The sequence below is a fragment of the Larus michahellis genome, chromosome 4, assembly GCF_964199755.1.
Source record: "Larus michahellis chromosome 4, bLarMic1.1, whole genome shotgun sequence".
Classification (NCBI taxonomy): domain Eukaryota; kingdom Metazoa; phylum Chordata; class Aves; order Charadriiformes; family Laridae; genus Larus; species Larus michahellis.
This window is the reverse complement of record NC_133899.1, coordinates 47,659,897-47,678,758: the sequence shown is the minus strand read 5'-3', so window position 1 is coordinate 47,678,758 and position 18,862 is coordinate 47,659,897. Positions and strand designations below refer to the sequence as shown.

General features: G+C 43.7%; 1 protein-coding gene across 5 annotated transcripts in view; it reads left to right on the top strand.

Annotated features, from left to right (window-relative positions):
• Positions 1-18,862, top strand: part of NR1H3 (nuclear receptor subfamily 1 group H member 3) — a 29,462-nt gene that overhangs the window by 5,516 nt on the left and 5,084 nt on the right. For all 5 annotated transcript variants that reach the window (XM_074584425.1, XM_074584427.1, XM_074584426.1 and 2 more), the window contains 4 exons: positions 11,627-11,874; positions 14,692-14,958; positions 17,846-18,054; positions 18,305-18,484. In XM_074584425.1, coding sequence (XP_074440526.1) covers positions 11,757-11,874; positions 14,692-14,958; positions 17,846-18,054; positions 18,305-18,484 — 774 coding nt within the window. In that variant the 5' untranslated portion in view covers positions 11,627-11,756. The remainder of the gene's footprint in view (positions 1-11,626; positions 11,875-14,691; positions 14,959-17,845; positions 18,055-18,304; positions 18,485-18,862) is intronic.

Here is an 18,862-nt window from a genome sequence, read left to right as displayed (position 1 = left end):
GTAGGAGAGGAGTAATATTCTGGTTTCTGTGAAAGGGCCGGGAAGAAGTTCAAAAGACAGCTTCTGTGTTTGCAGCTGCTGAGGGGGACAGATTCTCAGGCATCTGCAGCTCTGGGCAGGAAGCCCTAGGGATATGACTTAAGGTCCATATGTATATGTGGACAGGCAAAGTTGCACTGCTAGACCTTTAAGGAAGGTGTCGAACTCCCTTCCTTAGCAAAGGAAGAGAGAACTTCTGTTGTGAGGACTGTTTTAAAATGTAAAATACTGATAAGTGTAGATCATATAATGTAGCTTCTGTTATCTGGATGTATCTGAGAAGAGGGGACTTAGCTTTCTGGGCTATGTGGGACTGAAGAAAAATTTTCCCTTGGTCTGCAGAAAGCTCCCAAGTTGTTGTTTGTTTTTCTAAAAATAGAACAGGAGAGGAGAAAGCAGAAACCTTTGCCTGAAGAAAACATGAATTTTCTCCCTGTCACCTGTACTTTGAGGACATTTTCTATCATGCTACTTTTAAGGCTGGGGGTGAAGGCCGAAGCAAAAATAAGAAGAGACTGCAGACTTTGTCCTCCCTTGTTCCAGTATCATATCCAACTGGTACTCCCTGATACTTGCTCTGGGTGGTGCCTTTAGCAGTGTCCCAGAATCAGCGGGCCATCCCCACCCTTCTCCCTTATACAAGGATCAAAATAAGAAATCCGGCCACCTGTTGACTTAGCCCCATTGCCTGCCCCCACACACTCGTACACGTGCTTGCATTTTCCAGCGCTGATCTTGGGTTCACAATCATTTCTGAGAAGTCAGGTGGTACGAGCTCTCTGGCAGTATAGTTTTTGCTTGCTTGCTTCATGCAGACCCTTCTAGAAGGCCTGTCTGTGCAGAACCAGTGGCTCCTTGTTCGTCCATGGGTCGTGTGTGATGGCTTCCTTCTCCTTGTGGCAAGATTGCACCGGAGTTGGGAACAGAGTGGGCTCCTTGCAGCACGTTGCTTGTGACAAACCCTGACAATCTGATGGTTAAGTTCTTTTGCTTTTTTCTGTTAGAGCCTTTGTGTCTTTCAGTCTGTTCTGGGCTACATTACTTAGGAAATAGAAGAGCATTTGTCTGTTAGTACCTCCAGTCTCTTCGTGCCTTTTAGGGCTCTTTCTGGATGGATGAGGGTGAGGCCTCCTGGGCGCTTGGGCATAACCTGTGAGGAGAGTTGGTGGCTCTGGTTTCCCATCTGGTGGGTGTGCCATCAGTGCAGACATTTCACTGGCCGGTGTTTGAGCTGTGGACCCTGTCCGGCTCCGGACTGTTTTCCAGCTGAGTATTTGTGGTGATGTCAGGCAGTGTGAGAAGGGAACATGACTTGGCAGGACAAAGTCTGCAGAAAGTTCAGCTCCACATTTGGCCAAGAGCCTCGGAGGGAATGAGATCTACACACACATTCTGCTACACAGCCTGTCACACGCCCTCTCACATGCTCCCTTCCTGTCACATAGATCCTCTTTCTCTCATTTTCAGACCTTTAACCCTTCCCTCCTAGCTTCCACCCAGTGGATTTATAAAAAAAAGAACCTCCTCATTTTGCTGTTACTTTACCTTATAACTGTTTAGCCAGGATCCGGAATAGTAAAGTCAAAATCAGGGCAAGTTTACTTTGCAACACAGCTTGTAATAGTCCTTTATTCTGACCTGCACCCCTATGCCAGTCTTCACTATTTTTCTTGGCAGCTCTTCTGATCTCTCTTCTTGGTCTGCTGCAGTCTTCTGGCCGATCTAGGTTTGGACATGTAAGTCTGCTGCAGGGTGGGAACCAGTGCCTCTCTTTTGCTCTTCTAAGAGCAGTGTTAGCAAAACCTGCCAAAATATATCCCTTGTAATGGATGAATGGGGAGTAGACTAACAGTCAAGCTAACTTTGAAGCAATTTAAAATTCCATTCCGATATCCCTCTGATGTGTTCTTTATATGGGTATTTCTGTAGTACCATCATTTCTTCCTGATCTCTGTGATGCATCTAGGGATGATATTTCTATGAATGGGAATTGATACTTTTCCCCTACTGCTCTTAAGGGAATCTTAATGAGCTTCCTGCCTGTTTTGCAATCCAGTACTGTATTTCTGTTTTGCTTGTGAGCGGTAGTATTTGTTTTGATTGATGCTTTTAGGTGGGATGGTGCTTGGATACTAAGTGCTATATAGATACATTATAAAAAAGGCTGTTTCCCAGAAACAGTCTTGTTTCAGTTATGGTGATGTGCAGCATGCTGATGAGACCACTCTTGGGGTGGGAGGAAAGGAGGAAACCAGAAAAATGAACAAAGAGTTGTACTGTAAACAGTGCTCCCCTTTATTCTGTTCTTTCCTCTTTTGCCTCTGTTCTTCATGTTCTTTTATTTCATAGCTGCTAGAGGATAAAGACAACCAGTTTGACAGAGAAGATGGTCTGGACAGGGGCTAGGAGTTGAGGGCTTGTAAGGGCTAGGAGTTGAGGGCTTGTAAGGGCTAGGAGTTGAGGGCTTGTAAGGGCTAGGAGTTGAGGGCTTGTAAGGGCTAGGAGTTGAGGGCTTGTAAGGGCTAGGAGTTGAGGGCTTGTAAGGGCTAGGAGTTGAGGGCTTGTAAGGGCTAGGAGTTGAGGGCTTGTAAGGGCTAGGAGTTGAGGGCTTGTAAGGGCTAGGAGTTGAGGGCTTGTAAGGGCTAGGAGTTGAGGGCTTGTAAGGGCTAGGAGTTGAGGGCTTGTAAGTTCTCTTTCTTGCTTTGCTGTGATACATCCTACAGCTTTACATGTCCTTTGTCATCTTGTCTTTCTAATAAAATGTTGCAGCTGCTTCTAACCGCTTTTATCTGTTTTAGAAGTAGTTCAGTGTTGACAGTGGACTGGGCCGTGTTCCTGCTCAGAGGAGTCAACGGCAGTTTGGGATACTGATGTTGAAGAGATGGGCTGAGCAGATTTCCCTTTCGTGATGGCAGCTGATAAAAGCACTTGGCTAGAATAGGCATGGGTCATGAAATGTTATTCCCTTACTGCATAGTTTAGTGGAGATGAAATTATTTTTAAGAAAACAATCAGGTAAACAGCATGCTGTGTGATTATTTATCATTATCATTTTCCACATGCAGAAAAAAGGCCCGCAGTGCTCTTTTCTAGGCATAATCTAGTTGGTTCCCTTATTGCTTAAGGTGTAGGTTTAACCCTTTTCCCTGGCATCTCCACTATCAGGATGTTATTTTAAGTATTAATTCATGCTTCTTGGGTTTTTTTCCTCTCTTTTTTTTTTTTAATAAAAGTTCTGATCTCTTGTGTCAGTTTGGAAATGGCATTAGGATGACATCTCTTAATCTGCCATGAGTCAGACTTGTGTTCCCTGAAGCAGGGCTGTAACATCTGTGGGACTGAGAGTGATAAAGGAGGAATGTAGGATCCAAGGTAGAGTTTTCTTTTCTTTTGTTCTGTGATGTGGCACCCCTGTGGAAGTTCACAGTGATTTGAAAGAGATGCTTCTCTCTTTTTTTTTTTTCTTTCTTTCCCCACTTCTGTGCAAGCCCCATTTGAAAAAAAATAGCTGTTTGAACCTAGCATTTTATTGCCATTACCTCTGATCTGGATTACACTGTGTATTTCCTGTCTCTCTTAAACCCTGTTTTTTGGAAAAACTAAGGAAGCTCTGGGTCTTAAAACTGTTGCTTCAAAGAATGGCTGGTTATTGTGTTTTGGATATCTGTGTATAATTGTGTAGAACAAGGTATTGATGTCTGAGTAAAGCTAGAGAAGGAATCCAGAAAGAAACTGAGTCTGTGGGCATGTTTTTTGTGCTGCCGTGCAGTGGCAGTTATAAGGAAACCAAGGTGGTGGGGTCAGATCTCATTTTCAGCATTCAGGTAGGATGTGATGAGCTGTCACTGCATGTAGGATGTATGAGAGCTGGTCAGCAGCAGGAATAATAAGCTGCAAACATCTCAACTTTAATTTTCCAAAGCAGGGTCTTGCTAGTTATCAGGCTGTTTTGTAGTAGGAAATTTTCTAGTTTGCTCGAACATGTTTCACGTTTGATTTTTATTCATTTTTTTTCTCTGTGTGTGTGTGTCTGGTGATGGGGTTAGAAGTGTGAAAGAATTACACCATTAGCCAATACAGGGGCCCTAGGAAGAAAAACAAACACCAAACCAAAACCACCTTTGCGTAGATACATTCAGATGTGCAAGGGAAAAACAGGCTTACTGGTAGGATAGCTTAATTTGCCTGGGGAAATTGTGAGTGTTAGTGGCAAAAGAATGCTGTTGCCATTTTAAAGCGAGTTTTCATAGGGCGAGTTTGCTATTATAGCTGATGCTGACAAACATATTCTGTAGACAGGGCTCGAGGCTGAATCTCCTCCCTTCCCCTTCTTCCCAAGGAATGGCAGAGAGCTGCCCTCTGCCCCTCTGTCAGCAGGAGGGGGCAGCTACTCTGCCGTGTGTGTTTCATCATCCTGGGAGGAGCACACATGGGATTTTTCCTGTTGGAAGCCCCTGTCAAAGCCTCAGTTGTGTTTCCTGCCATCTGAAGGTCGGTGCCGATAGTGGTGTTGAGCGGTCAATGAATTGGATTCGTAGCCAGCAATGGGGGATTATTGCAGTTCAGCTACAAACAGCAAGTTTTGCTTGTGTTTGTCTATGCAGTGCTGCAGAAGTTGGTATCGCTCCGAAGTGGCTCCTTCTGCTCCCCATGTCGGGACACTGGCTTCACAGCTCATCTGGCCAGAGCTGAGAAAGGGCGACTTGTCACTTTACAAGACAGCTTGGAGGGGAGGGGAAGGTGGAGGGGTGCTGCTACTGTAACATCTTCCTTGCTGTAACCCAGTGCATGCCCTAGTTTTTGCCATTCCTGAGGTGGTTATACTCTAGGTTAGAGAGAAGCTTGAAAGCTGAGGTGAAGGTAGAAAGCCTAGAAGGGACTGGAGTTTTGTTACCCAGACCTGGCTTGTGTTGTTTTCCAGAGTTCAAAGGAACTTGTGTCAATGGCCTTTAGAGGAATTTCATGGCAGCAAGGTGGCCACATCACTCCTGGTATCGCTTGTTGTTAATTTCCAGTTCATTAACCTGGGAAAAGTCTATCCTCTCTTACTGTCATCTCCTCTTTCTCCCTCTCTGCCTCTTTCTCTCTCCCTTTGTCAGAGGGGCTTGTACTTCCATGCAAACAGGAAGAGAGGCGAGCACAGCCCTGTGCGCAGTGTGAATGAACTCTGGTAACCTCCTCTCCTTTCTCCTCCTTTCAGTTGCAGGACCAAGCATCTGGCAGTTGGGAGAGAGGAAACAGAAAGGCACAGCCCACTTCAGGATTTTGCCCACCCTTAGAGCAGTCACACATATACTCTCTTTTCCTCTTGCTCCTTGTGTTGACATGGCACTCTTTGATCAGGCAGAAACCAAGAGGGGAAGACAAGGGCTGTTGACAGACAAGCAATAATGAGAGGGGAGGGAGCATCTCCTGCTGGATGAGGCATGTGAACAGGAGCGCTGACTTCTTGCAAAACTGTTACTGGTGGAGTGAGGAGTTCCTTTGCAGAGCTTGTAGGTTCTTGGGTGGGACTGGAGTCAGCACATTCTATCTTCATCTGATGTACAATTTGGGCAGCCTTGTTCCAAAAACGGGGATCCACAGTCTGTGTAGAAAGAAACAAATTCTGTGATCTGAAGATTGAGGACAAGGACTGAGTTTGGCTGGGGTTTTTTATGTGCAGCAAAGCAAAAGGGCTGATTGTGCCCTGAAATATTGTCTTCTGTTTGGTGGTGCAGTTTTGCCTTACCATCCTAATTCACTTTGCTAACCGATTTGTTCAATGGAGAGAGAATTCCTTCTTACCTGAGGTAGGGTAGAACTGGCTTGGAATTTCTGTTGCTGCCACTTTTTGTTTATAATAGCATATTCTGTGGGTCAAGAGTGTCAAAGTCATAGGTTCAGATTCAGAAATGTCTGCAGACATCTTTGCATTTCTGTTGTAATATAAGGCCTACTTTTGGAAGGAGAATTATGGAGACTGCCCCAGTCTCCGAGAACTCAGCTTTAGGGTGTTTTTCTGCCATAGCCTGACTTTCCCTTCCTCGGTTTCCTTCTATTCCTTTTAGGCGCACGATCTTTGAGAATAACACCTTTCATCCTGCTGTACACCATCATTACACCTTCTGCTTCTCTTCCCAGTACTCTTGCAACCAGGTGACACATGTTTGTTTATTTTAATCTGTTCAGTTGTTAGTCACTTTTGCGGTTGTTCTCTGAACTCTGCTGTGGCATCCATGCCTGACTTGGGTAGGAGACGGCATGGTGTGTGTTGAGACCAGACTAAAGCCAAAGGTGGAGACAGAACCCAAAGGAAGTCTTCACAATAAGAACTGGGTTCTGTTGTGAGAACACAAGCAAGCTTAGGGATGCACCGGTTCAAAGGAAGAGACAAATGCGTGGGCAAAGGTCATGCCAGAAGTCAGCAAAGTCATGGGTAATAAAGTTGGTCAGCAGCAGGAGTAGAAGCCAAAGAAAGAGGGGGAGGGGGGAGTCTAAAACAGGGCTAGAGAGGCAGAGGTGGGAATAAGACCCTTAACTTGGGGGCAGGAGACCAGAATGCAGCTGCCCGTTCCTGAGGAGCAGGCTGTGCAATCAGGAGTGACTGATAAGACTCTTCTGCATAGTTGGCAGAGGTGTCAGCAACTTACAAGGCTCACAGGCTGGTGCTGCAGCTTGGGCAGCTGCTCATGGTCTGCTGAAGCTGAGCTCCACAGCAAATGAAAGCAATCAGGAGGCCGCAGCTTTGGGTTTGTTTTTTTTTTTTATCAGCTTGGGACTAATGGTAGCTTGCAAACCTCTTCCAGTGGTTGTCTTTGTGCTTCTTAGAGATCAAAATGGATGATGCAATTTCAAACCGTGTCCCTGCAGTTTTCGGGGGAGGGGGGGGATTTACAGTGAGGCCATAGAGGTGGTCTCTGTTCCCTGAGCACTGCAGAACAGTTCTTTCCATTCTTTGTAAACATACTGTTCAAAATCATTCTTTATGCTATCCTGTTGCACTCCTTTGCACACCTTGCATTTTCATGGTTTGTCTCTCCCATTGACAATCCGAAGTTGATTGTTTTTCCTCATGAGTTTTAACAGTTTTCATATGTAAATATTACTTCACTTTCAAAGTGGTAGGTTTGCATAGGATTCTTTTTCTGCCCTGAAAGGTACAAGTGTCTCTTGCAACTCTTTCCTAATCTAAACCTGTTACATGTGTACTTTTGCCCTGCTTGCAAACTTTCTAGCTGCTCCAGCATTTCTTGAGAAATGTAACGATGCAGAGGGCCGTAAGAGGAATGAGCCAACATGAGCTGGGAATAGCCATCGTTTCTCTGAGGCAGCTACAAGGTGGTACCAAGTTCCTTGGGGAGGTTTGTGAAAATACTCTGGCTGCTACACCAGAGATGGTATAGGAAGAGTGTTAGGCCACAAAATACTGCTTACTCCTTATGAAAGGATTGGAACAGTGGTGTCTCTTAAGGGGCTTAGTTCTGTGCTGGTGCTGTAGGGTCCTGTGAAATCTCGGTCCAAGGTGTTTTTTTTCTTGGCCATTTAGATCTGCAGACAGCTTTTGATATCCAAGGTAGCATCACCACTGTACAAGTTGTGCATTTAGATTTCAGTGGAGACCCTTAGCATTGTTGTGAGCCCAGCTTTCAGAGGTAGTTTCAGATTGAGTGCTGGGACTTGTACTGCATGTCAGAACGCACTTGGAAGCCAAAACGCCAAATTACATACCTGTTTTAGGTACCTAGGAAAAGCTATCTTTCAGATCAGATGCATTTGTTCACCAACAGTCTGTTAGAGCCATGCACAAAGGCACAGTCCTGTTGACACACAGCTGTGTGATGTGTGAGCACAGTCATGTTAACATGTATACAAATGTAAGGTCTCTTCTGCTGATGCTGACTTGCTGCAGAGTGTATGCTTGTGATTCATTACAGAACTGAAACATAACCATGTATTTTCTCTTGGCAGAAGGCTGTAGGATTTTGTAATTTACAGGACCAGGACTGACCAGTAAATCCTGTTTTGAAAGATCCTGGAGACTTGCACAAACTTCCTAAAAAGCTACGGTTTCCTCTGAACATCCAGTATTTGGAGCCCCAGTAAAGGGTTCGTTGTGCTATTCCTCTGATTATTCCTGCACTCCGCAGTACAGTTTCTCCAGAGATGTACTTGATTCTGGTCTGGTTACTGATCCAAACAAGAAATACCAGGGAGAGGACAGACATGTTCAGCAAAAGTGTCGCAGCAACTGCATCTAGCTAATTTGGTTTCTTTGTGCTGTGCTGACCCATGCTATCTCCTTTGCTCATCTCAATTAATGTGGGACATAAATTAGGCATATTCTGTAGCTTTGTGTCTGTTGATGACAGGTCAGATCAAAGGCATCCAGAAGAGTGCATAAGTGCTTCAGCTGGGCTTGGAAGAGGACTCAGCTGAGGGAACGGGGTGAAATGAGATCGTTACTGGAGGAAGCGATGAACGTTTCTGGCAGTTAGCATGAGGTGCAAGAGCCGGAGCTGCCACCTCTAGGTTCTTGCAACTTTCTGTTGCAAGAGCGCTGATCTTGAGACCATTGGTATCCAAGTTGTTCTGTTGCCTCAGAAAAGAAAGGGAAGAAATGGAAGAATGGTGAAATGAAGAATGGTGAAGCTGGTGGCAACGCATTTCAGAATTGTTTAGTGTCTTGTTTGAGCCATGAGTTGCAAGGGCTGTCGGTTTCCCTTAGCCTTTCATCCATATGTGCTTCCTCACTGGAGTACGTCTGCTCATCAGGTTTCTCTATGCTAGACACTGTGTTAGAGAGAAGTGATTGCTTCATCTTTTGTCACTTGGCCAGTCCTGGTTTCTAAAACTGACAGAGTTGAGACAGACAGTGGGAGTCAGGACAGCAGATTATGTCAAGAAGACTCTGTTCCTTCTTGCAGTTACAGCTTGCATCACCCTTCTACATTTCTAGTTGAAGTGCTGGCGCAAATTGAAAGATGTGAACCTCTAATAACATGATTATTAGTACAAAACTTGTCAAGATTTTTAGTCATTTGAAAACAATCTTCATGTAATTCTGTGAAAACTAACTCCTTGGCCTAGTCATGGAGCCTCTCACTTGCGTACCTGTGGGGAAAGCACTAGATAAAGAAACCTAAACTAGGACCAGAGTGCTGCTGTTTGTAGTTAAGTCAGTCCACAGCCTGCAACTGTTACCAAATCTACAAAACTAAAAAATGCTGTGTCTTAGGAGAGGTCTCTTTGTCTTCTCTGCTATCTGGCCTGTTCGGTTTTGGGAGGGCTGAAGGCTGGTGTGCAAAGTAGGAACATGTGGGTTGGTTTTACATCACGCAGATAGTGGCTGATAAGCCTTACCCCCTCGCCGTGTCCTGGATGTGCACGTGGATTTATACTCCCCTCCCTGTTGGTTGCTGCAGGCTTCTCAGACATTGCCAGGAAGCGTGCAGTCTCTTAGAAACTCCCCTTTGGGCTCCAGATGTCCTGCTGACAGCAAGTTTCGCTCTTGCAATGACAGTTGTGGTTGTGTGGATGACACAGTTTTGAAATCCTATCAGGTTGTCCTCTTTTGCTTTACAGAATACATATCAGTTGTGGCTGGGATGCTGCAAGACTGTCACTGAACTGAAGGCAGTGGGGTCTGAGCGCTGTCACTCAGTCCCTCAACTGGGGGATCAAATTCTTCCTTTGAAAAATTACTGCAGTACTGCTGCTAGTGGTTCATTCTGCACAATAATTAATGTTTGAGTGAGTCTTTTGCGTGGCTTAAAGGAATGTGGAGATGCACTGAGGCAGGGCACTTAACTTTCTTATTCCATGCCCAGACATGTCCAGAGACATCCGATATCGGCATCAGTGAGGAGTTTACATGGGACTAGGAATACAAATTGGGTTTGGGTTTGTTTCATTGACGTTCGTATCTCCATCTGTACCTCTCCAAGGTTTTCAGTTGCTGCAGGATTTACTGTGGAGACTTTTTTTAAAGAAAGTAGATTGTGATACCCACATTGTTCCTTTGAGGACTGTGAGTCTCTCTGAATTGGCTGCAAATCACATCAGTTAGGTTGTAATCTCCCACAATAGGACTCTTCCTTTCTATGGCTCTGAGTTTCATGTTTGCTGCCACTGCTTTTATCCTAGATAGTCTGTTTCTCCAGTGATTCAGTGCACCAAAGGGGAGGGAGCTCTGAATTCCTTATACAGTCTGAGGCTGTGTTTACAAAGGTCATGTGAATTAATATGCCCTGTGGTTTTTAACACCTGCATCTATTATCTGCCACAGCGTAATGGGAGATGGCAGGAGCTCCGCAGGCTTGACAGTATGACTACATGTATACTTGCTGACTATTTCAGAGTGCTGGGAGGGGGGTGGTTTGTGGAACTATTGCTTTCATCTTTGCCTTTGGCATTCTAAATAAAATGGCACTGTCTGGTCCAAATACCCAGGAGGGAAGAAGAGACTTGGGACTGCGGTCCTCTGCCTCTCCCAGTCAGCACTACAGTGTGTGAGGTGTCCCCCTGCTTACCTGCTCCTTTTGTATCTGGGCTGCTGCACAGCTTTCTGTCACCTCTTATCTCTCTGAGAGTGGCAGGCTTCCAGTCCTGAACTCAATCACTCGAGTTAAACTGGTACAGGCCTTTAAAGTAGTTGCTTTTTAAATCAGTTAATCCCTTTAGCTTGCATTGGTAAATCACTGAGTTAAGATCAACTGATCAAATGCATGCTCAAGCAGATTAGGGGTGTTTACATTAGCAGTTTGCATCAGTTTCACTAGGTCTGTGCAATCAAACCAGTAGGGCCTTTTTTTGTGCAGGTGGGTCTTTTTGGAAAAAGTGATTGGATTCGCTTTCCAGGTTCAGGTTCTGTAGTGGAGTTACTGCTGTATAAAAAAGATGCTTTTCAGTATGGTTTCCAGGTTTCAGAAAAGGGTATCCTCAGAAGATTGGTGGTGAATCTGTTTCCTGAGGGTGGCGTAATGGTCATTTCCTGGGATGATGCTGGCTTTGAATTTCTTGCTGTAGGTGAGGGGAGGATTTGTCATCCTCATCTTTGATACATCGTTGGTCTTTGGCCCAGCCTTTGGCTACTGATCTTAAGAGGGAAATTAGGTGTTTTGTAGTCTTTTCTAAATCACCGTATTGTCTTTCACAATTTTCTGTGTGCTCTGCAGTACATGCCTCAAAATCCAGAGCAGCTGGCAGCAATGAGCTATTTGTTAGTGGAAGCTTTAACAAAGGCCACCAGCTGTAAAGCCTGGAATTTCCCTCTAACACACTTGGAAGAGGTCAGGGCTGAAGTCCCATGGTGGTGTTAGCAATAATGAAAACTTATCCTGCTTTGATAAATATTTTGGCAATAAAACGATGGTTTTGTGCCTGGGTGTTCTAATCTTGTACCTTTTACCACAGTTTGTTAAAATATTCTGTTTTCAAGAGCATAAACATTGATAAAACAAAGTTAATTGTCCTTTTAATACATAAGGAAACAAAACCTTGAAACTTGCTTGTGATGCAGCTTGTAATAGATTTTTGGGAGTTAATAGCCTCAGTAGTTGAACTCTTGCCTCTTTTGCATCTGTTGTGTTTTGTTTTTTTTCCGCAGGTACTTCCTTTCTGACTTTCAGTAGCAGAGAGAAACTAAAGACCTTGAAGAAAGACCCCTGCGGCCCCTTGCTTGGCAGTAACAATGCTGCAGCGATGAGATTATAGCAAGCCCTTCCTGCGTGGCCTCCATGGGTCCCAATCAACTCAGCACACAGGATCATGGGAAGAGGGTGGCAAGTGTATTTGAGATGGAGGAGCAAGGGCTTTCGCTCTTCCCTGGCTCAGAGAACCCCCCTGAGCATGCAGGTATGGAAAAAATGCTTACTAAACCCATGCAAGCTAAAGGCTATCCATTCTTTCAGAAGGAAGCAGAATCGATACTTGGCAAAATTTTAGGGTGAGTTCTGCTGTGCTTGAGGCACTCAGATAGGATGTCTAAGAATAGAATCAGTTATTGATAGTTGAAGATGACTGGGTTTACCCAGATGATGTGTTGAATATTTTGCTTATTTGACCTTCTAGAAGCTAGGTCCATGGTAGTAAAATGAATTTCTTTTTGTTAGCCTTATCAAAAGCTGCTGAACAATAAAGCTTTACTACAGGTGACACTCCAACAAGGGCTAGCGATGCAAAGAAATAATAGGTTCTTACAGATTCATATAATAGAAAGATAGTAGAAGTTTTCTCTACACGTTTCTGAGGTTAACTGATGTTAGAAGAGTATCAGGAAATAAAATTGAGATTTTGCAGTTATAATTGTTGCTGACACAGACAATCCTATGCTTTCAAACTGTAAGATGGCATAGTATAACATCTCTGGAAAGGTAACAGGAAAAAAAGGAAAGCACAATTGAAGTGTCCCGCACAGTATCAGCAGCTTAACGAAAATATGACAAATAAATGTATTTGTTGGACAGTGAGGCAATGGGCAATCCCTGATATAAAAAGAAGAGGTGATCTGAAACCTTGAACTAGGACTCATCAGTAGGGTAGAAACAAAGAGAGTAGCTGAAAGTAGTTAAAACAGATTTGAGGACAGGAAAAGAAAACAATTGATAAATGCCTTACAAAAATGCAAGAAAAAAGCCAGAAAATGTGGAAAAAAATAAATAGAGGATCTACCAAAGAAGGAGGACCCTAATGAGAGCTAAAGGTGCAGAGATGGCATTCACGCCTGATAAATCTCAAGTTACTTTTGTGTTAACTTTGATTGCAGAAAATGGCAATAATAAGCTATATAACTGAAATGGTTAGTATTCAGAGGTGGAAAATAATTTGCATAGATCAAAGAATAAGCCTATCTATGTCAATAAAACAATCATAGGAATGGTAATCAAACATTTATGTACCTTTTTAAAGACAGCTAAGAAATCCACAAGATGGACAGATCCATCTTGTGGAAGTCATTGGATTATTCTCCTGTCCCTCAGAAATGTATGAACATCACTTGAGGCTTCTGCAAAATTATGATACCAGTTAATATATATGCAATGGAAGACTGAGTAATTTGAAATAACTGTAGCCATTGCATAATTTTCTCTTGGTAATAGTTTATGTGAAGACAAATACAGTAGAACAAGAAGGAAGGATATCAGAGACTTAACCTTTCTGATGACATTTTCCTGCTGCCGAATCTGCAATGAGAAGTGCAGACCAAAATGAGTGACCTCCAGACCTCTGTAAAGTCAATAGGACTGAAAATCAACACCAAGATACTTAAGACTGTGAAAACCAATATGTGATGAAGAACACTAATAGTTTCTGAGACTGACCTAACACTATTTACCATTTCAGGAACTTAAGCAGAATAGTAAGCGTACCTGAGAGTAAAGATGGAAGTATTAGAACCATACGTATGAAAATGAGATACACTATTGTAACCCTGATGCTGATCTGGAAATGCAGCAGCCTTTTCCTGTAAGCAAATCCCTATGAATCAGTTCCAGTGTAAAGGCTTTCCAGGCATATATAAACATCATCTGGAGACTTATCAAGACATGCTGTTTTGTAATCTTTATGAACAACCTATAGAAGAATCTATAAATTTTGACATACAGGAACATACTTGCACTGTGAGCTGTGCAGAAGGACATGTCAGATGTCAACATGGCTAGAATTAAATGGAACGAGAAGAGAGACAGCTAATAGGGAGGGAATACACAAATAACATGGACAAGAATTTGGCTGGTATGCTTAAGGTGAGATGTGTTGGAATAGACCAAAGAAGTTTTCAGAACGCACGGCCAGTGACAAGATTAAGGTCTGTCAGAATGACATAGGAAGAACTGGGAGCTGCTGCACAAGACCATCTGAAATGTGAGGCAGTAATGAAAGGCCTGTGTTTCAGGTGGAATAACAAGGTTTAGTAGGTGAACTGTCAGTATGAGAGTGCTTCAGTTTTAGGAGTGGGGAGCACTCTTCCTCAACAAGAAATGATGTCTTCAGGATTCCAGAGGTTCTCAGAGCTTGTGCAGTGTGCTGCTTGCCTGCTTATTGCCCCTAACTTCATGAAGTTTCTGTCCTGACAGTTTCCCCAGGCGTTCCAGTTACAGGGATTGCCTATTCAGTCTGCTTTTTGTACAGTCGCAGTTTCAGCACTGGTTTCCTGTGTCTGTCTGACTGCTGAACTATTTTTCCTTATCCTTATGCATGAGTATGGCAGAGAATAGAAGTAAGAGAACTGGAGGTGAATTCTGAAGAAAATTACTTTCTGCACAGTCTTGGATTTCAGCTCAACTTTTTTTTGCAGCTCTTTCTCGCATTGGTAACTTAACTGCCATTGCTGCTGATGGAAAGTGCAGAAGAACATTTGGATGAGTGTGTTTTAGTTCTTTCACTCTATTCTGGAGGGGAACAAGTGTGAAGCTGTATCTGCTTATATAGTTGAGGTGAAACTGTTTGGATTATGTCAATAGTTGGTTTGTTGCAAAAGGTATGCTTGCCCAGAAGGGGAGTCTGTGAGATAGGAGACTTGATCTTTTCATCTGTGTGTTTGGGAGATAGTGGGATATCGGTTATTGTAAGGAATGGGGCAGTCAGCTGCAAACACCATGTTTCCCTCATGTGTGTGGGTTTTCTTTTCTTTTTTTTTTTCCTTTTCCTTGGTACTGTTTGTTTCGGTAGAAAATCCCCCCCTGAAGCGGAAGAAGGGCCCAGCCCCTAAGATGCTGGGAAATGAAGTGTGCAGCGTGTGTGGGGACAAGGCCTCTGGCTTCCACTACAACGTGCTGAGCTGTGAAGGCTGCAAGGGCTTCTTCCGCCGCAGTGTCATCAAGGGTGCACAGTACGTCTGCAAGAATGGCGGCAAGTGTGAGATGGACATGTACATGCGTCGCAAGTGTCAGGAATGCCGGCTGCGCAAGTGCCAGGAGGCGGGCATGCGGGAGCAGTGTGAGTGCAGGAAATGGTGCTGGGACAGGAGGCATGGGGGGGGCGGTGGGTGGGCTGGGGACCAATGGGTGTAAGGAAGGGGGCAATGTGAGTGCTTGGGGGGCACATGTGAGCCATGCAGGCTGCGTGTGGAATGTGTGTGGGAAGCCACTGAGGGCTTAGCAAGGATGACGTGGAGAGGTGAGGCTGTTAGTGGAACAACACCGGTGTGCTGAGAGCCCCAGCCCTGCTGTATTCCTTGAACACGCCATTTTGTAAGAACTTGTGGAATATGACTTCAGAGGAAAGACTTGCAACTAAGATTCAGTATGCCGTCAGCCGTGTCGGTAAAGTCAGGCTTCTGTCTGTCTTGTGATCAACTGCAAGTTTGGTCACCATGCTCCTTGAACAACAGGCACTTTCCCTTGCCTTGTACTGTGAACTTGTGACAGAAGTCAAGGGCAGCACCACAGTACTGCAGCTGTGTTTGTGCAGACCTGATCCTGTGAACTCTGCTATTTTTCTCACACGAGCCATAAGGCTGCTGTTTCTGAATATTCAACAGTGTTCCTGCTCACATATCAGGAACAGCTGTCTTCTGCCAAGGCATCTGGGTTTCATCCTGTTTCTGATTGAAGGATGCTTGGTAAATGTTAAATCTGTGTGAAGTCTCCTTTTTTGACATCCAGCACCCAGAAGAGTGGGGAACAGAGGGTATTTCGGAAAAATCTTATAAAAATACTTCTGCAAAAAGTAAGTCCCCCTGAGCTGCACCAAGGAAACATGCCGTTCAGTTTTTTTCAACATGAAATGCGGCACGCCTAACATATGCAATCAGTATCTTTGTCACACTGGTTTGTATCAGCATTACATATGCTGTCTTTGCCCGACTTCCCCTGCTCTTGAGAGCTGCAAAAGAGATGCATTTGAAAAGCTATGTAGCAAGCCAACTTGTGCACCTTGCTACTTCTCTCTTGTAGGTAGACACTAGAGAGCCTCAGTGTGTTTCTGCATTTACTCATTGTCTTATGTTAAAGACAGCTCAGAAAAATTAGGCCAAAAGGCATCTTTGGGTTGTTGTTATCAAGTGCTTGGCAATTCTTGTTGACAGTGTAATCTGTACTGCAAATTCACCTTGTTAATCTTGACAGAAATTGAGGGCTTTTTCCTCCAGCTCTTTCACTTGGAAGTTCATTCGAGAACTTCCCTCTACTGATTGTTGGAAACATTCTTCTAATTCCCAGACTGAAGTTATTCATGGTTGGTTTATTATTCTTAAGCCAGTGTGAACCATGAGGTTAAATAGTTCCTTCATGGCAAACTGAGTAATTTGGTTTGCTTTGAATCTAGCATGGTGTAGAAGCTTGCACATATGCAGTTTTCAAGATTCAGTAATACATGGGAACTTGTTACTCGGCTATAAATTCTTTGTGGGTCTGAGGCCCAAGATGAGGGACCGTAATTGCTTGTATAAGTTATTTCCCTTCTTAAGCTAACGCTGTGACTAGCATTCTCTAATCTTACAGATCTGCTTTAATTTAGTAATTGTACTGAATGTCTTTGCTGTTAGAATTGTAATTTTTGTGCATTTGTGTACCTGTGCACACATCCTCCCTGTTGGAAGTCAGGGATAAAGATTACTCTTAGCTTAAATGTGCGATGTTCTTTGTCTTTCCCTCCAATCCCCTGGACTGTCCGTTCAGAATGCTCTCTTATAGTAGTTTTCCATTTCTTGTCTTCATATTTAACATGATTTTTTTGAGAAGTCCAAGTATATACTTGTTTGGTTTTGGGGCCTGCCTTTCTGTATGTTTCCTTGTTACCTGCGCATAAAAAATGGCCAAAGAATCTTTCAGCGCTTTTAAATCTTGTTTGCAAAGTCAAGCTTCATTTTTTGAAATCTTTGTTCCTGAAGATACAGTTTTTTTTCCAATCAGTCCCTTTTCTGCTTTTTGTTTGTTCATCACTAACTCACAGGATGATTCTCTTGAAGATAATCTTGAATCCAGGTATGTCTGGTAGTTTCCTTTTTTTTTGGATGCAGCTTGCAGATAGTTTTTGCAGCTTTGACTTAAAGGTTTAACACCAAACCTTCTCTACATTCAAATCAGTGAATTCTTCAGTTAACTTACTTACAGACCGTTAACAGGTTTTTGTATTTAAATTAGCTAATGAGCAGTTGGTCCAATAAGATTTTTCACAACGCGTGCCTCTGAGTTGTTTTATTCCTTACAACGTTACATCTAAATGGCATATCCTTTGACTTGCCGACTGAAGAAGACTTCTAGCCCTACTCCCGAAGGACTTGCGGTCCTTAATATGTTTTATGCAAAGCTATTTCACTATTCATCTTGTGGTTTGTTACTGCTCTACAGCCTGCTGCAGATGGGCTGCGTAGAAAATTATGCTTTGACTCTCGACCTCCATCCAGTTACTGACTCTGACCTCTCAAGAGGAAGATGAAATGGCACAAGCTGTTAATTTAGCAATATCGGAAAAAAAGAACAACTGGATAATATAAAATGCAATGGACACACCATGGCATGTGAAGAGACCATCTGTTGGAATCTGTTATAACATGACATTTTGGGTAATTGCTTAATGGGGAAAGTCGCTGTTGTCTTCCGAAGATCTGCAGGGCATCATGAAGGGAGCTTCTGACCTTTGTGAACACTTTGCATGACAGTATGATTAAAAAAAAAGGCAATGCAACAACAGAAAGTGGGGAAAAGAGGGAGAAACAAATAATAAGTATCACTGTCTGCTGTCTGTGTTGTGTATGCTCTGATATACCGCATACGGGCAGCTGTGATTTCTGCCTCTCCATCCACAGCATGTTACCCTGTGTTTTGTGTGGTTTCCAGCATGCTCCTGTGTCATGATTGATCTCTGGCTATTGCTGTTTTAGATGTTCTTTCTGAAGAACAGATCCAACTGAAGAAACTGAAGAAGCAGGAAGATGATCAGGCTCGGACAGTTGTGGTGCGTCCAACCCCTCCGAATCCACCAAGCCCTTCCCACAAACTGACACCTGAACAGTTGAGCATGATAAAAAAACTTGTGGCCGCTCAGCAGCAGTGCAACCAGCGCTCATTCACAGACAGGCTCAAAGTGACGGTAAAAACTCTACCAGTGTACCCAAAATAAGAAAATGTGACATTTGGGGAGTTGGGGTTGTGGGTAAGTTATCTTGGGAGAACAGAGATACTTTAGGCATTGCATCTGTGGGCTAAAGTTCTGTAAAGAATAGCAAAGTATGATGTTCCAATGTGTCTCACTTTCTTTCTCTGTTCACTTCATCTTCTCATCTTTCTGCCCTGGTTCCATTTTTCACGTACATACACTGTCTCTCTTCCCATTCCCACAGCCGTGGCCCCAAGTTCCTGACCCTAATAACCGTGAAGCAAGGCAGCAGCGCTTTGCTCACTTCACAGAACTTGCAATTATCTCTGTGCAAGAGATTGTGGACTTTGCCAAGCAACTACCTGGCTTCCTGGAGCTCACCAGGGAAGATCAGATCGCTTTATTGAAGACATCTACCATAGAGGTGAGAGTTTGGCTCCACCACAATACATAGTAGCAGAGATGAAAGAATTTGGAGTACCCACCTGGAGAACTGGTTCCATCCCTTTTTTTGGGATGGCAGGCTGCAGGACCTCAGCCATGGGACCATTACTGCAGTGCCAGGTTATACTGGCAAAGGGCCCTGGAGGAGAACGAGGCAAGAGCCTTGGTAGTGGTAAGCAGGTATTCCCCCTTCCCATAAGCAGACACTACAAAGGATGCAGCAGAATTTACCTTGGAATTTTTAAGCACCGAGAGAAACTGATTGAAGGGGTTTTGTTTCTTGTGTTTTTTCAGAGATGCTCTAACACTGAGCAAATTACCGATAATGTAACATTCTTTCCTGTTTTCAAATCAAGTA